General features: G+C 44.4%; 1 protein-coding gene across 1 annotated transcript; it reads right to left on the reverse strand.

Moving 5' to 3' along the window:
• Nucleotides 1-366: 366 nt before the first annotated feature.
• On the reverse strand, nt 367-13,067 carry LOC117648369. Its single transcript, XM_034390871.1, has 12 exons — nt 12,779-13,067; nt 10,505-10,576; nt 9,436-9,692; nt 8,609-8,759; nt 7,900-8,030; nt 6,447-6,629; nt 5,789-5,944; nt 5,037-5,178; nt 4,205-4,348; nt 3,115-3,285; nt 2,319-2,530; nt 367-739 (listed from the first exon to the last, which is right to left on the reverse strand). Exons 2-12 carry the CDS (start codon nt 10,530-10,532, stop codon nt 590-592), a joined length of 1,725 nt encoding a protein of 574 aa, XP_034246762.1. The 5' UTR covers nt 10,533-10,576; nt 12,779-13,067; the 3' UTR covers nt 367-589.
• Between the last annotated feature and the right edge of the window lie 4,138 nt (nt 13,068-17,205).

Below are 17,205 nucleotides of genomic sequence, written 5' to 3' on the forward strand. Positions count from 1 at the left end.
GGTCTTTTCTTCCGCCTCCTTTGTAAGACCCAAAATAGTTTGAAGGTCTTGATAATGCGCGACGGATTATGCTATTTCAATTTACACTGCACACTGTCAGAGACCACGATGACTTTTGTGAAACACGCGAAATCTCAGATATAGCGGTTTTAAGTTTTCACTCCCCAGTCGCCATCATTCCCCCACGGCGTTCATACGACGGACATCCACCAGGCACTCCCTACTCCCTGACCTTTTAGCGGCTCAGTCACCTGATTTCTCCTCATTTATCCCAACTGAGATGCGAAATCACGCTCCGTCGTCCTAAAGTCCAATCTGCGCGCGAAAGTGTAGCAGAAGTATGGGTTTGGTTTTAAGATCATTGGAGACAGTTTAACAAGTTTCCTTTATTTCAACTTCGAAATACGAAACAAGGAACTACATCCACTTACCGAAGTGAACAGTGGAATATTTTGACAAGGCGGATATGAAAACGGAATGTCGTCTGCTGAATATAGTAAATTACTTAATAATCTAACATCATGAAAGCTTAAGCCCGTTACCAGTGTCACATGACTAACATAAACACTGCCAAACCGGTGACCAATCACTAGAAAAAGTTACAGTCCTTCGGGAGTCCGTTTTTAATTACAGCCTGCAGCATCTCGTCGTCGTCCCGCAAGAAGAAGAAATGACGTCTAATCTGCTTGATGACGTCCATCACTGCCTCCGTCATAATGGCCACCGTTAGCCCAGCCTCCTGAAACACGCAAAAATGATGTTGAGTCGGCACCAAGTTGGGATCTCAAGCTCGATCGCAAGGCTCCGCGCATAGGGTAGGTCGAAACTCTGGGACTACTAGAAGGGGCCAAAAACATTTTTTCGAAATTTGATGACGGCTAAGCTGCTTCCACGCTTCCACACCGTCGTTTCGTGAGAAATTTTTCAGGTTTTCTTTTCTTTTTAATCAGACAACCGATAAAGATCCCGAAAGGCCTTCAAAGTTTTCAAATTCTTGAAGGAAAACATATTATGCAAAGTCGCTCTTTTTTTACTCGTTCTTTACACACAAACAAATGAAAAGTGGTATAGTAAAGAGAACGAGTATTGTGCTCAAAAAATTTTTTTCAGAGGATATCATTCATCTCAGAACTTACAACATGTACAGAGAAGACAATGGTATCATTTTAAAGTGCAAAAGTCCGTCAGTAAATCGTAAACGGATTGTTTTTCGACTTTCAATGGAAAATTTTGAGAAAACGAACATGTAAAAAACGAGATTTTGGGGCCGGTGTCGAAACTAACCTCATTTCAACCTCTTATATCTTTTCACCAATAATGGTACCCTTAAATTAACCATTACGAACATGAACTCCTACATTCAGTTAATATAAAACCTGGAATGTTTTTTATCACGCACAATGATAAATTCGGAGAAATATCAGGTTAAAGATCGTGTTGAATGAGCTTCGGCTGGACTTCGGCAGGCCGCTCCGCGCGCCACCTCCGGGGGTGCCGAAGCGGGGGCGCGGAATTCAAAACACAATGTAGAGCGGCAGAGCCTCTCTCAACACATTGAACAGGGGCAGGATAAGCGAGGTGATGTAGATCATTTACAATCCACTTTTCATTTGCATAATAGTAAAGAACGAGTCCTTTCATCTTAATATCAATTGATTGATATTATACAGCACTTTGTGTTTTTAGCTTTCTTTACTTCTTGTTTCGAAATCAACCTTTTTTTTCTACGTAACCCAGATGATGAAGAGCTTTTTTATGAATACACATGTCATTTATAACAATTGTTGAAGTATATACACCTTTTTACGCATTTTGTAGGGTTCAGGCTGCCAAAAGTCAAAGAAAGGTCTCAATACTTCAATAATTGATAAAAATGACGTGCGTATTCATGAAAAAAGCTCTTCATCGTAGATTACGTCGAAAAAAAGGCTTATTTCGAAAATATCCGACTTTCGCAACGTCGAAATAACGTGAAGTATCTTTGAAATAACGGCGTACAAAATTACCCGAAGTTGTTAGATTGCCCCTCGTCATTCACAGTGCACTTTCAGCACGTTACTGACTTTTTCCTCATTAATTACGTATTTGTGTAAACGGCAATAACACTTGGTATTGTCTAAGTAAGTATGACTAATTTCCTTTGTAAAATTATGTTCAAAACAAAATTCTCAGTACATTATTTAATATTTCCTAAGTAGTTCTTTAAAAAAGGAAAAGTACGTATATTATGGTTGCACAAATCACTTGCATAAGTAGTGACAAAATGATCAAAAAGTCAATAACGTGCTGAGAGTGTTCAGTAGCTCTCCCGCTCTCACCTGAGTCCGAAGGCGTCTGGCGTCTGCTCTGAGCCCTTCAAGCTTGCCGAGCATTTGCCAGCGCAGTTCGCACAGCAGCGCCAACCGCTGGGTGGTCATGCCGGGCAGCAGAGCGTTCAGGGCTCGCAGCTGCTCACGGATCACTTCTTCGCAGCCACTCACGTACTGCACTGGAATGCCTAGCTGCTCCCGCTGTGCACGGGTCGAAGATCCTGAGGAATAAAAAGAGATCGTCACAAAGCATCAGGTGAAGTGTTTTGTCACCACACTCTAAATGTTCTACGGTGAAGATTCTCCATATTATGGTGAAAATGTTCCATATTATGGTGGTGCAGCTGACTTCGTAACATACCATTGAGAATTCACTGTACCTTATAGATATTTTGACGAATTTCGTTGGTATTATGGAGAAAATCTCCACCATAATATGTTGGTGCAGCCTTTCACCGTAAGACATTTACTGTGCAGCTCTGCAGACTCAACAGTGTGCTCACTGAGCATTGCTCAGTACACTCTCTTTAGCGTGTGCCCCTTAACTACAGTCTACTCGTATAAGTACACACACAGATGAGTACACACCTCAGCACGCCTGGCAATTTATGCAGCTAAAAGTGTGTACTCGTGTGAGTACACTAATGAGAACACTACTAAAAAGAGTTTACTTACTCATCTGAGTACACTCATGAGTGCACTCTACAAAGAGCGTACTGAGTATGCTGTTGAGTTTGCAGAGTATGTGACGTCATACTCGTTGAATAACAGTGTTGATTGTAACATGTGGCTGGCACCCACTCACCTGTCACCCCCATTTCCTTGAGCTGGAAAAGATGCTGCATGCCTCTGCGCAAGTGGTAGTCTGTCATGAAAGCCTTCCTGGCATGGAGCACCAGTGCGTGGGTGGGATGCAAGAGCCCCCGTGGGTACGAGTGCTCAGCGATGAACTTCAACAACTCCTCCATCGAAGAATCTGAGCAAACAAATCATATCGTGAGTTAACTGGGGTGAAATGAGACAATGTCAGGGTAAGTTGAGACAATTTTCAGGAAACTTAAAAACACACGTTAATCCCCAGTTTTGTTTTTTTTATCCATAGAAAGGCTACTAAAACACGTGCGGCAGTATTCTTGATGTTACAGTTTTTCGAGTGAATAAACCTAGAATTGCAATTCTAAAGATAAAGATAATGTGTCTCAAATTATCCCAGTTTTGGCCCGTCCAGTGCAAAAACACACAAATTGCGAATAACGTTATTCTTGGGCCAGAGTTGGGCCACCCATTATTGGTCATTATTTCTGTTGCATTGACCGTGCAAAATCGACCGCAATATTATAGAAATTTGTTCACACCGCAAGAAACTAACCGGAACCCTTATGTGTGAAGTAATTTCTAAAGGATGTTTAAAAATACAGGTATCATCTGCTAAAAAAACTAAGGTTAATTTTGATGTTATTATGTCTTGGTTCTTTAACCTCTGAGTTGACTTCTTGAAAAGCGCTACTGCGGGGAAAACAAGTGACAACCTACGGTGGTACATAATCGCCCCGCTGGGGAAGGCGACTGCAGACGTTCGCCGCTAGGGGCGCCACTGGGATATACGCCACTGGCAGCCAGGCGGCAGCCGGCACGGATGCTGTTTTTGACTTATAGCTCTCACTGCAATTATCGCACATGTATGAAAACTAGCTTATTGGGAAGCTAGCAGCATTGCCTACAATCGGCTCGCTTACACTACGGGTCTACCTTGCATGACAAAGAAGTTATGGGCGAAATTGGCAGACTCCTAGGGGCTCCCCTGGCTAAATCGTGGCGCGTATCCCGGTGCTGCCCTCTACCCTGAGTTTGCCGTGTCGCCTTCCTAAAGTCCTTTCTGCGCTGCCACCACTTACTTGAAAGCTCTTTCAACCGCTTTTCTGCTCGCTTCGTCATGGCTTTCAGCTTAGGCAGTGGCACCGACTTCTTGCAACCCTCGCAGGACCAGTGGTTGCGGACGGTGTCCCCGACCGGTACCAGGAAGCATTGCTTGCCGTTTCCTGCTTAAAAAGACAGAACACTAGAGACGCGACAACCTAATTGAACGGCTGTGTGACGTGACAGAATCAAACGAACGTGACAAAATCCACATTCCACACACTTGATGTCATGGGACTTGTTTTGTCCCATGACTTACGCAATTTTAAGCACATCCGACGCTGATACAATTTTGTTCCCGTCTGGCGACACATTTTGTCTGACGCCTACTGCAAATTGTACTTTCACTAGACAATTTGTCCCGCCTGGCTGACACAACATTGCGTCACCACCGGATGCGCTTAAAATGCATAATTTATGGGACAAAAAAATGTCCCATGACATTAGTGTGCACGGTAAACTTCTTACGGATACGTCCTATCTGTATTGCGGACATTTTTGTGCAATTGCAATTACGGATAGATTTTGCTTGTAATACGGATGAAATCATCCATATTACAAAGAGTTTTACGTCCGTAACATACAGACGAAAATATCCGTATGGTACGGACGTAAAACTCTTTGTAATACGGATGATTTCATCCGTATTACAAGCAAAATCTATCCGTAATTGCAATTGCACAAAAATGTCCGTAATACAGATAGGACGTATCCGTAAGAAGTTTAGTGTGTGTAACGAATGTGACGTCGCATTCATTGAATAACAGTGTATACGCGGCTCGAAACTGTACGAATTAAGCGGCTGCTTACCTGCACAGGCCGGGCAGCACGGCGAGTCTACGTACATCCCCAGCTCGGTCGGGTCGCTGCAGCGTTCACAGTCGCAGACGAACCCCCAGCGCATCATGACGTTCTTGCGACGATCTCGTGTGTGGTCATCCCAGGAGCCGCCCTGGAAGCGACAGGGAGGCAGGCAAACGTATACGTTGAATTCGTCGCCTGTGATATCGTACACGCTCAGATGGACTTTTTTCTCTCTTGCTTATAGCGGTTTTTGAGCAAACGCAAAATGAACTATTTCCTTCTTAACTGCACAATTTTGATCGTTTTCGTGATATAATTGTCAATAGAGCATATAGAAATTGAAAAGTGCATTGCAAATGACATTTGCACAAAAACCTTTATGGCAAAAGATAAAAAGTCAATACGAGTCTGAGAGTGTATCACTGTTATTCAGGGAATGTGACGTCATATTCATCAGAATGTGAATTTTTCACGTTCGTTCAAATTTGATGTCTCATTCACTTGAATGATGATCGATGTTCAAACGAATGACACCCTGAGACGACCGTGTCACGTTCAAACGAATGTGACATGGTATTCAAACGAAAGTGACAAGCATTCACATTAGAGGAGATATGACATGACGTGGCATTCGTTGAATCAGTAATAGCACAGAATCTTTTCGATAAGCAATATACAAGGGGATATCAAAAGAGATAATGCATTAAAATTTGACGTGCGGGACCCGACAGAGAGTCACTGAAGAGAGAAATTCAGACCTGGCGGCTTGTTGTGATGCATTGCCCGGCAGACACATCTCTTGTAGTGACAATGGTGAACTCGTCTGAGTAAGGTCTGAATAGTCTGTCAGCAGAGTTTGGGTAGCAGCTATGCTTCCTCAAGGACATTCCAACGTACAAGATGCCGACGTAGGCCTGAAACAAACATATACACCGTTTTTGCTTATTTTGTCAGTACTTATGCAAGTAATTTAAGTAACCATAATACATTTTTTTTCTCTTTTACAGAATTACTTAGGAAATACTAAATAATGTCCTGACAATTTGGTTTTGTACACAATTTTACAAAGGAAAGTAATCATACTTACTAAGAAAGTACTAAGTATTATTGTTATGCTTATAAAAATACGTAATTAATGAGAAAAAAGTCAGTAACGTGCTGTGAGTGCACTTCAAACCTAAATGTCTACTAAGTACACACTTACAAAATGCATGCTTGCAAGTACACACTTACAAACGCATGCTTGACGCCGTATAACTCCATGCGTCAAGCACGCGTTTGTAAGTGTGTACTTGCAAGCATGCATTTGTAAGAGTGTAATTGGCCAAGTATGCGATTGTAAGTGTGTACTTGCAGCATGCATTTGTAAGTGTGTACTTAGTAGACAGTAAGGTTTGCAGTGTGTGTGAGACTGACCTGCTTCTTGAACTCCGTGACCACAAACGGGCCCTCGGAGATGCCGGCATACGTGATGACGACGTGCGCGGCGCGGTGCAGGTCCCGTTCGGAGACTCGCCTGACGCCCACAGTGTCGCGCAGGTAGCGCACCGCACGCGTGTTGACCTTCAGGTTGGCGGTCTCCCACATCGCTGGCAGCCTCTGCAACATCACGGCACTTAAGGGGAGGTTCTGGTGAAAATGCTATTTTCTCCTAAATAGGTCCCACTGTGAAAATTTGTTAAAAATTTGATGTCTCATTAAGTATTTATACAAATTTTTCATTGGGGAGGCACATTCTATGCCCTGAATCCAGTCGCAGAGCCTTTTTCTCCCATTTAGGCTATAACTTTAAATATCTTCTTGCGCATACTATTTTGTCGTAAAAGGTTGGCTTAGACATTTTTCACTTCTTCCATTCATTTTTGAAAAATGCCGGCATGCCCATCTCAAAATGTCAATTGCATTTTTATTCGTAAGCTTTCTAACGAAGCATTTCACTAAAATTGATCAAAAATGTACAAAATAGACAAATTTTAGGGACTTTTCAGCTTAAAAAGCTAATAATTAATAATATAATGGAAGTTTTGAGATATGCATGCCGGAATCTTTTGAAAATGAGTCGAAGAAGTGAAAAATGTCAAGGTCAACCTGTTACGACAAAATAGTATGCGCAAGGAGATTTTTTAAGATACAGCGAAAATAGGCTCAAAAAGACTCTTTGACTGGGTTAACAGCCTGGCATGTGCCTTCAAAAGTCAAATTTTAGTCTCCCCAATGAAAAATTTTATATTCCAAACAAATTATGACTGTAGGATCCATTTGGAAAATGGCAAGATTTTCACCAGAACCTCCGCTTAAGGACTAAACACAGCACGTCCATTGGATAACGAAGCACACTCAGTTAAACCACACTCTCAGCCTTTTACTGACTATTTCTCATTAGCAGACGCATTTCTGTGAGCAACCATAATACTTAGTATTTTTTGTCAGTATTACTTAGCAATTGCTAATTACTGTACTGATATTACCGTTTTCTTAGTAAATTACAAAGAAATTATTAAGTATTAAGAATTAAGTACCTAAGTTTTATGGTTGCTTACTGAAATACGTCTGCTAATGAGAAAAAGTCAGTAAACGGCTGAGAGTGGCGTCAAACTGGATACTGCTCATTAAAATTTACTTCGATCCTTCAAGTTATGGAACTCAAGAAGAAAAATTCAATTTCGCTTCAAAACAGGAAGATCCAAGGAAGATCCAAATTGGCTTTATATTCAACAACAACCGCGTGCACAAAATCACCCGCACGTTACTCGAAATGTGCTGTTCCTGTCTCTGTCTCCGGTAAATGAACTGACGCCCTCCGCATTTCCGCCGTTACGAAGTCAGCGATTTCATTCAACTGTGTCGCACACCTACACGGTCTACCTACCCTTGGCGGTTTCTCGCCGAAGCCCAAGTCTTGGTGCAGATACTCAAGCAGCGGGTTGTCGAGGGACGCCAACGCACCGCGCAGAATCCACACAGCGGTGCCCACGGGGACGCCAGCATCGTCGATGTGAGCTGGGAGCAACAAATGCGAAATCAGTGAGCGCAGTGAAAATCCGGTGGCAAGTTTGGTTGCCACAAAATTGGCAAGCTTTGACCTGCGTTCTTCATCAGCTTGCCAATATTCACTGTGAATTTCGATGAACAAGTCCAATGAATTTCAGTCAAATTTCGATGAATTCAGTCGAATTTTGAAAATTTAAGTGAATTTTACATGTTTGATTAATTTTGGTGTACAAATTTGGCTGGAGTTGTTTCCCCTAGGCTTCGAGCGCCATCAATGCCAAATTTTGGCAAGCTGGTGAGTATAACAAGGCCAGGCTCGCCAAATTTTGGCATTGCCGGCTTGCCAATTTCGTAGCAAGCAAACTTAGCAATGCAGCTTGATCGGGAACAATTTTGAAGTCGAAAACATGGATGAGCTGGCGTTCGTTTGGGCACAATATTTGAGATCATTCAATTTTGTTTGGGTGGGACGTCCCCATAACACAGCCGGAGACATCTTGAATTGAAGCTCAGGCCGGCTCAGGCTCATTTTAGACTTCCGAAAACTTTCTCTTTCAATTACGTAAAGCTGACGCGAACAAACTCACCTTTGGGCACTACAAACCCTGCCTCCTGGAACACGCGACACTCCCCCTGGTGACTGCTGGACTGGCTGCAGGTGTCGTCACAGACAGGGAGCCCGCAGCGGCCGCACTGGGAGTAAGACTTGCTCACGTCGACGCAGCACGCCACGCACAACTGTCAAAGGTGGTTGTCAATAGTATTTTTTACTCAGGAAATAAGTTAAGAAAAAAAATTTCACCCTAGCACTTCTACACTCTCAGTCTATTGACTTTTTCTCTCTTGCCAAAAAGTTTTTTGAGCAGACGTAATGTGTGTACTATTTTCTCTCATGCACAATTTTGATCGTTTTAAATATAAAATAGTCGAAAGATCATGTAGAAATTGAAACGTACATGGCAAATGACAAAAAGTCAGGTTTCATGGACTGAATGTCAGTAAAAGGCTGAGAGTGTAGCGGTGAGAATCATAATTCTCACTATGAAGCGGTGAGAATGTTTTCCCACGTCCTATAGGGTGACTCATGTCAAAATTTGTTGAGAATTTAGACTCTTACCTCAAGACGGTAAGAAATAGGTCTCGCCAAACTTTGGTAAGTGTTGTCACCCTTCAAGTTTCCGTGCACTTAACAGTGGGCCAGAAGACTGGTGGAGGCGGACAAAATCCCGGACGCAGAGTCGCTGAATGGGACTAGAACCGAACGAGTGACCCCAGCAATGAATTGCTCTCCGAACGAGGAATCCATTAGTGGGGTCACACGCTCGGTTCGAGTCCCATTTAGCGACTCTGGAGCCCAAAACGCGTCTAGAGTTTCGGCCGCCTCCACCGGTCTTCTGGCCCACTGTGCACTTACAACAACCGACGGCTTCTGGAGGAAGTGCGGCTGGCACGGGAAGACGACGGACGGCAGCTCGCGCATGTTGCAGGTGTTGGCGGGGATGTCCTTGACCGCCACCAGGACGTCGCCGTCCAGCTTGACGGTGCCGCAGCCGGGGCGGTGCGTGCGCCAGTGCTGCTTCTGGTGCTCCGGGCCGCAGTAGTAGTGGACGCGGCAGCGCGAGCACGGCCGGCCCTCCGCACCGCACACCGCGCACGGCGCTGTGGCCGCATCTGCGAAGGGCAGTCACTCTCATTCCAGGAACGTGACATCTCACTCTCAGACTCGTATTGACTTTTTAACTCTTGCCCTAAAGGTTTTTGTGCAAACGTAATATGTACTATTTTCTTTTTAGCGATGCACTATTTTGTTCATTGTATAATGTATCTAGTCCATTAAACCGGACTTTTTATCATTTGCAATGTACTTTTCAATTTCTACATGATCTGACAGTTTCCTCTACGATCAAAATTGTGCATAGTTAAGAAGAAAATAGTACATTTTACGTTTGCTCAAAAAACGCTATAGGCAAGAGAGAAAAGTCCAATAGGTCTGAGAGTGCACGTTCAAATGAATGTGACAAAGTGTCACGTGCTATACTTATAGCGTTTGGAATCTCAGTGTTAACTAAGCTACCTCTGGAAAAAAAATTACCCATAAGGTTCCTTTGTAAATTTACGACGAATCTTTGTGGGAGTTACGAATTATTTTTGGAAAATGACATTGGATATTCTTGGATCTTAAAAGAATCTCCGTAAATTACTAAGAATCATCGTTAAATTACAAAGGATCCGTCGGCTTTTTTTTTCAGAGGTACCTTTGTAAATGTCTGAGTCGTGTCTGAGATTTTTTTTCAGTTTGTGACACATTGATCAATGGAGCAGACCAAAGGCAGCGAAGTCTACAAGTAAGTTAGTAAATTTTATAGTCGATTACTTTTACCAACTCTACAACTAAAGTACACTTATACTGCGGTGATATCCGAATAATTGACGGTGATAAAAACAGGAGTGGTTTTCAATTTACGGTCCCTGATGAGACTTACTGTACCAGACGGGGCGGCTTGAAGACATTGATGATCAAACCAGACCACGTTCAAGGCAGATTCCGATTGATGCTGAAAATTGGAGTACACTGTATTACAACAAAATAAAATAAATACATTCAAATTTGCACTGGTCACAAAATAGAGAAACGATGCCAGGGGGAAAACGTCAAAGCCCTAAGTGCCTACACTGAAAACGTAATGGTCGGACACATGGCTGGCGTGACAAAGAGAAATTGGCGTGACACGAAATTCACGCCGCTAAACGGCGTGACATGTGAGGTCATTTGGCGTGAACGACAACGCGTTTCATGAGACAAGTCATGCCGAAAGGCGGCATGATAAGAAATTCACACCAAAAATTGGCGTGAATTTTTGAGTCACGCCGATTATTGGCGTGACCTTTCTGTCATGCCGTTTTTTAGCGGTTTCAAAACAATCCTAACTTTGGATGTGGCTAAAACTGCTCATTAGCTAGCTGTCAATGGTTACGACGTATGAGTTTCGGATGTAAGGCATGTATGTATAATAACCTTAGATTTCGTAATTAATTTTTTGAACTTGGCAACAGTTGCCTACCATTCATGAGAGATGAAAATCAGGGTTAGCAATCAATAACTTTCTCAAATATTTCCGGAATGCGCCGTCCAATCGGGGTCTTGCTTGCGGCTTGAGGTAATCATGTCTTGTCCGACAATCGGTATAAAAAGGCTCTCCCTTAAATTTCAACTCTTTTGCCATTTTGTTTCACAATTTTCATCTGCATTATCAAAATCTCAATAACGTTGCAATTATGATTAAAGTGTAGAAAAGAGGTGAAAGAGTCCGAAAACGCAAAGGAGACATTTTACAAAAAATATTCGGGAATGGACTGTTCTTCCTTGTGCCGGAAACAGGACCTGATAGGACCACGCGTTCTGGAGATAAAGAGGAAATTTGAAAATGACTTTCGCTTATGGTTGCCAACTCAGATGAAAATAAGATACTTTTATTTTCACTTCACAATACAGGGTGACTTTTCTCGATGTGTCAATAATTTGAAGGCAGCTTGGGCAAATCGAGGGGATCATTTTTCACCAGTGAACTAATGGGCGTAAACGTCTAGGTACGGAGATAATTGGTGTTTCAACATAGGCGTCGGCACCTGCGAGCTAGGCACCCGCTGCCACTGAGGGCCACAGGACCTCACGAGAGGGTGTCGCGGGTCTAGCGGGGATGCTTCGAGTCTGGCGGAGCTGCGGTGGACCTTTCAATTGTCTTCCGGAGGGGTTGCCGAAGGTTTTAAAAAGCTGTCGCGGTGCCCTGCGTAACAGTGGATCTCGCAGCTGTCTTTGCGAGGGTCCTCTCGTGAGGTTCCGCCACCCTAAGAGGCAGCGTGTGCCTACGTCGTAGGCACGAAGGTAAATTACAAAACACTGAATATCTCCGTAACTAGACGTTTGTGCCCACTAGTCCACTGGTGAAAAATGATCCGGTAGGGGTGCCTTAGCTTCCCACACATTATTGACACATTCAGAAAACTCACCCTGTAGGTATGATGTTTTCACATCAAAAATCGTATGAAAGCGTAGGTTCGCAGGAGAAGACGTTCTGCCGAACATCAAACCACACGTAAGAGCAAAATTTTAAAGGAGAAAATACCTTATTTGGACGGCATTGATAGATCAATCAAATGAATTCACAAAGATGACGAAGAGGCGCGCCGTTAGAGGGAGAGGTGCGATTGTCGAAATCGAACCAGGCGTTGCTAAGCAGACTACACTGTGCGAAAAAAACACAGTAAATTCCGTTAATTTTTTTGCCGGGATTTACTGTAGTTCACGACACAGTATTTACTGTGCCTGGTTACAGAATTTACTGTACCTGGTACAGGATTTTTCGTACTCCACTCCTGTGGTAACAGTAAATCCCGTACAAAGTACAGTAGATCCTGTTAAAAAAGTACAGTAAATCCCGTACTCTGAACTACAGTGACAGCTGTACTAATCACTACAGGATTTACTGTGATTTTTTCCCACAGTGTAGGCGGCGGCACAGTGGGCCAGAAGACCGGTGGAGGCGGCATAAACAAGAGAGGTGTGGCCAGGAATGTGTTCCTAAAGTTCTGCGCATAGGCTAGTTCCCTGATGAAAATTCTGCCTACCGAGATCGATTGGATTACTTCAGGCTCGCAGCGGCGCCGGAGTACCCTTTGCTTGCAAACATGCCAATTTACACCGACGCGGAGGCATCCGTTCCGTAACTTACTTCGAAATGAATATTCATAGAACTTACTGTAAATGTTTATATTTACGCCATCCCTGTCACTCCGTTAACGCCCGTACAGTCCGATGATATGAAAACTCTTCCTGGTCTGGTTCCGGTTTGAGGCTTGGCAGGAAAGATTGCGGCGCTCTTGTGCCTTGGACGGGAAGAACCACCAGGCAGTTATACGAGAATAGTTTTTTAACACCGCGATTTGACAGACGAAGTCCTCGACCGGAACCAGCCTGAGAAAAAATACGAATCTTCTGAATACTCAAATTTGAGGATACGTATTGTACTCTACGGCACCGAAACAAGTTGCACACATAGGTGGCTGTTGCCTGTCGAACCACATTCCTCAATATAACGCCCGAGAAGTGTTTCTGATCCTTCTCCACGAAAATAATTGTAACCTCAAGAATTCACTGGGCTCACAGTAAACGCACTATCACTGGTAATACAAAGGCATAAAAATTACGTCCTTTAAGGCATTATTACTCTTATACGCCCTTCAAGGGGGTAAATCGTTTCATGCCACTGGGAAGGGCGAGAATGTTATAGGAATTTTAAGCAAAATTTAAATGCCCTTCCAAAAGGTCTGAACGGTTCACGCCGCTCCAGGGGCGTAAATCGTTTACGCCCTTGAAGATCATAATTTTAATGCCTTTGTTTCACCAGTGATGAGCTTTGAGCACTGCAGCACTTAACCGACGGACAGAATTCAAAGCTGGATTGAAACCAACAACGCTACGCACTTCACTTCGCACTAAATCGCTTTTGGGCCAGACGCAATCGCCCGAATTCCCTGCGAGGGAAATAACGAGTGAAAAGTGGATGTGATGTGGATGGAAACTTACGGCGTCTTTAAAGTTCACCCACCACGGATCCCGTGCTGCGATGTGAGTTGCTCTACAGTCCGACTGGTCAGAAGGAAGTAACCTGGCCCGGCCCTCCGCGGCGAAGCGCACTCAATGGGGCAAAAACATTGCGCGCTTGCAAAGTAGTTCCCACCACATATGCTTCCGTTAACTAATGGACTATTCTAGTCGTGGCTGAGTGAAGAACAAGAAGAATCACAAAAGACGCTATTTAGGGCATTTAAAGTGAATATATTTGATGAAATATGTTGCATTTACTAGAAAATATTTGAATTAACTTCTACCAAGCAAGGGGACTTAAGCATTTGAAGTAAAAGTGCAAAAAAGTACACTTTTGTGATTCTTCTTGTTCTTCACTCAGCCACGACTAGAATAGTCTATTGGTCTAGACATTTTCATTACTCGGAATACGCGTTTTTAATTGTATTTACGACTAAAATGATAAAATATACTCGAGATTTCTTGCAAAGAGCTTGCTATCTAATAGCTCGCTGCTGATGTCCAACAAGGTTCGGGAAACGCCGGGGCCGGGACTTCTTTTACCCCCACCCCGCCTCTCGGCCTCCGCGCCAGGCGACCGACTGCAGGTCCCTTTTGTACAAGTCGGACAACCACAACCACCCTTCGGCCTGCCAGCGAGCGGCGGTTTCCGCGTATGCAGCGTCCGGGACGTGCAGGCGCCTCGGCTCGGCTCAGGTTAGTGTTCCGGATTGGGTGGGCGGTCAAAACCCGATGACTCCAGGGCGACTCTAGAACTCGGCCGGTGAATGCAGTGCCGCCCGCAGGCACTGTCAGTAGGCTGGCGTAGGGCCTAAGCTATCCCGTCGGCAGTGCCTGCGGCTGGCACTGCATTCACCGGCCGAGTTCTAGAGTCGCTCTGGAGTCATCGGGTTTTGACCGCCCACCCAATCCGGAACACTAGCTCAGGTACATGGTCCGGCTGAGCTCCGGCTCGTCTCTGCTCGGCTCGAGCCCCGCGTGGGGCTGGCCTACAGGGCCTCCTGTGAGAGGGACGCAGACAGAGCGAGCGCCAGTGGCCGATCCAGAGGCGGCCTATGGAGGGGGGGCACCTGGAGTCCCCCAGTGTCCCCCGCACAGTGGGCAGTGCTCTACAAACTGAAGTGTGTACTCAGTATGCATCTACAGATGCATACTCAGCTGAGTACACATCTACAGATGCATACTTGGCTGAGTACACACCTACAGATGCATACCTAACCTCTCCAAGTATGCATCTGCAGATGTGTACAGTCAAACTCCTCGTTTCGTCCCTCTACCCGGGAGTTGCTGCGGACAAAACGAAGGACCGAGGCCGGCCGGCCGATGTGGATTAGGCCGCCCTAATACCTACCTGGCCGGCCAGCGACGGCAGGCATCGGCCGGCGGGGCGCGACCCGCTGAGTATGCATCTGTAGATGTGTACTCAGCTATACTCCGTCCAGAAAACGAAGAGCCCTGAGTTCTCGCGGTTTATGGCATCTGCCGCCTTGGATAGCATTGCAGGTAGCCCTCGACCGCGAGAACCCAGGGCTCTTCGTTTTCTGGTCAGAGATTAAGTATGCATCTGTAGATGTGTACTCAGCTAAGTATGCATCTGTAGGTGTGTACTTGCAAGTATGCATCTGTAGATGCATACTGAGTACACACTTCAGTTTGTAGAGTGGGCCAGAAGACCGGTGGAGGCGGACAAAACTCTGGACGAGTTTTGCAGGGATCCTTAACTTATCTCAACATTTAACTAACACTGCTTTCATAACGTAACATAAGACAATGTTTGTTATAGGTTAAGGGTACGGCCTTATGAAAGTACTTGCAAAAGTATATCCACACAAATTTGAGACCTAAAAAAATAACTTACCCTTTTAAAAAGGTGATAGAAGTTAAGGGTACTAACTTCAACTCTTATGATAACGTTATGATGGCCTTATGAGGTAAGTTAAGGAACCCTGGAGTTTTGAGCTCCAGAGTCGCTAAACGGGACTCAAACCGAGCGTGTGACCCCACCAATGGATTTGCTCTCCGAACGAGGAATCCATTGATTGGTGGGGTCACATGTTCGATTCGAGTCCCATTTAGCGACTCTGGAGCTCAAAACGCGTCTAGAGTTTTGTCCGCCTCCACCGTTCCTCTGGCCCACTGTGCGACGGGAGGGTCTCCACTGCGGCGGACCCGTTTTCCGGGAACTCCAGTCCCAGGAAGGACATTTTCTCGGCGGTCGATGGAATGCACTCGCACAAAACTTTTCCGCGGCCGAGTCCGGAAGAACCCAAAAGCGCCTAACGGCGGGCAGAACTGCGGCTGCGGCACACACGGAATACCAGAGGGGGCGACGACCCCCCCCCCCCTTTAATCGGGGCACTACACTCTCAGAGTGTTATTGACTTTTGAAACTTAGGTAAAGAGTATTTTACACAGCAATAAAAAGTACTCTTTCTTCAATATCTATCTAACATTTTGATCGTTACATTGACTTAAAGTCAGTTTACTATTTTCGATGAGTTAGTACGCAATTGACTGAAAAAAATAGTCAAATATTGTTGACAATTTAGTCTTTATAGTAAACAATATTGTATACATGATTACATAGGAAATACTTCATATTATTGCTGCTTAGAAGTTACGTAAGCAAAGGATAAAAAGTCAGTAAAAGAGAGAAAAAAGTCAATACGAGTCTGAGAACGTTGAGAGCCACCTGGAAGATAGGAAAACTGCGAAACAATACACCTGAAATCGGGTCAGGGCCGAATGCTACACTGTCATTCAAAGGGTGAGGCATCTCACCAATTTTCGGCGATACAACAGAACGACGAAAATGTAATCCATTCTGAACCTCGACGCAGATTTGAGTTTCAAAAAGGCATAATGTGACCAGAATTTTTATCCCGAAGTTTATATCGACGTGTCCTATTTAAAAGATCTTATCTGAGAGTTCCCCTCAAAATAGTCTTATCTGAAACGCAGGGGAATTTCACTCAGCTTGATCATTTGATACTGCTTCAGAACAGTATGTATAATTTAATTTAACTTCAACTTGAAGATGAATGATCAAAGAAGCTAATAGTGCATGTAGTAGAATTATGTTCCGCTTTCTCCTGTGTGCGTGCCATCAAACTAAGCGAAATTCACTTGTGTTTCAGAACACTTTTTTGAGGAAACGCTCAGATACGATCTAATGAATAGGACCCCTCGATACCATGTCTTACCATCCAGAGAATGCCAACCTACAGGGGTCATGCGGTTCGACCGGGGAACCGCTTTATAAGGGGGGTCTGGGGGGCGGGCGGGTCCCCTTAGTACAGGTGAAGAATCCGGACTCTGTTTCGACTTGCAATCACGTCCATTTTCGTGCTGATGTATGGCAAAGGCAGGCCAGCGCCGCAGACCAGATGGGTGTAAATGCCACACACTAAATGTTTACGTTCAATTTTGTACGAGGTGATGCATAATTTTAAAAGCCCATTCTAGTCAATTCTACGACACTACTACTAGGGATGAGTCTCCCTGGTTTTCCCCTTTCAGATCTGAGCAAGTATAAGTATGCAAACAAAATCTTACAAGAACCAAAATTTTAAACGTTTC

Source organism: Thrips palmi, unplaced genomic scaffold (assembly GCF_012932325.1).
Source record: "Thrips palmi isolate BJ-2018 unplaced genomic scaffold, TpBJ-2018v1 HiC_scaffold_3, whole genome shotgun sequence".
NCBI classification, from domain to species: Eukaryota; Metazoa; Arthropoda; class Insecta; order Thysanoptera; family Thripidae; genus Thrips; species Thrips palmi.

Coding starts and splice junctions, on each gene's coding strand:
- LOC117648369 (XM_034390871.1), bottom strand. CDS start 10,532: ATGTCTTCAAGCCGCCCCGTCTGGTACA. Junction 8,760..9,435: donor TCCAGAAGCCGTCGGTTGTT/GTAAGTGCACAG, acceptor CACCTTTGACAG/TTGTGCGTGGCGTGCTGCGT. Junction 5,945..6,446: donor TCACGGAGTTCAAGAAGCAG/GTCAGTCTCACA, acceptor TGTTTGTTTCAG/GCCTACGTCGGCATCTTGTA.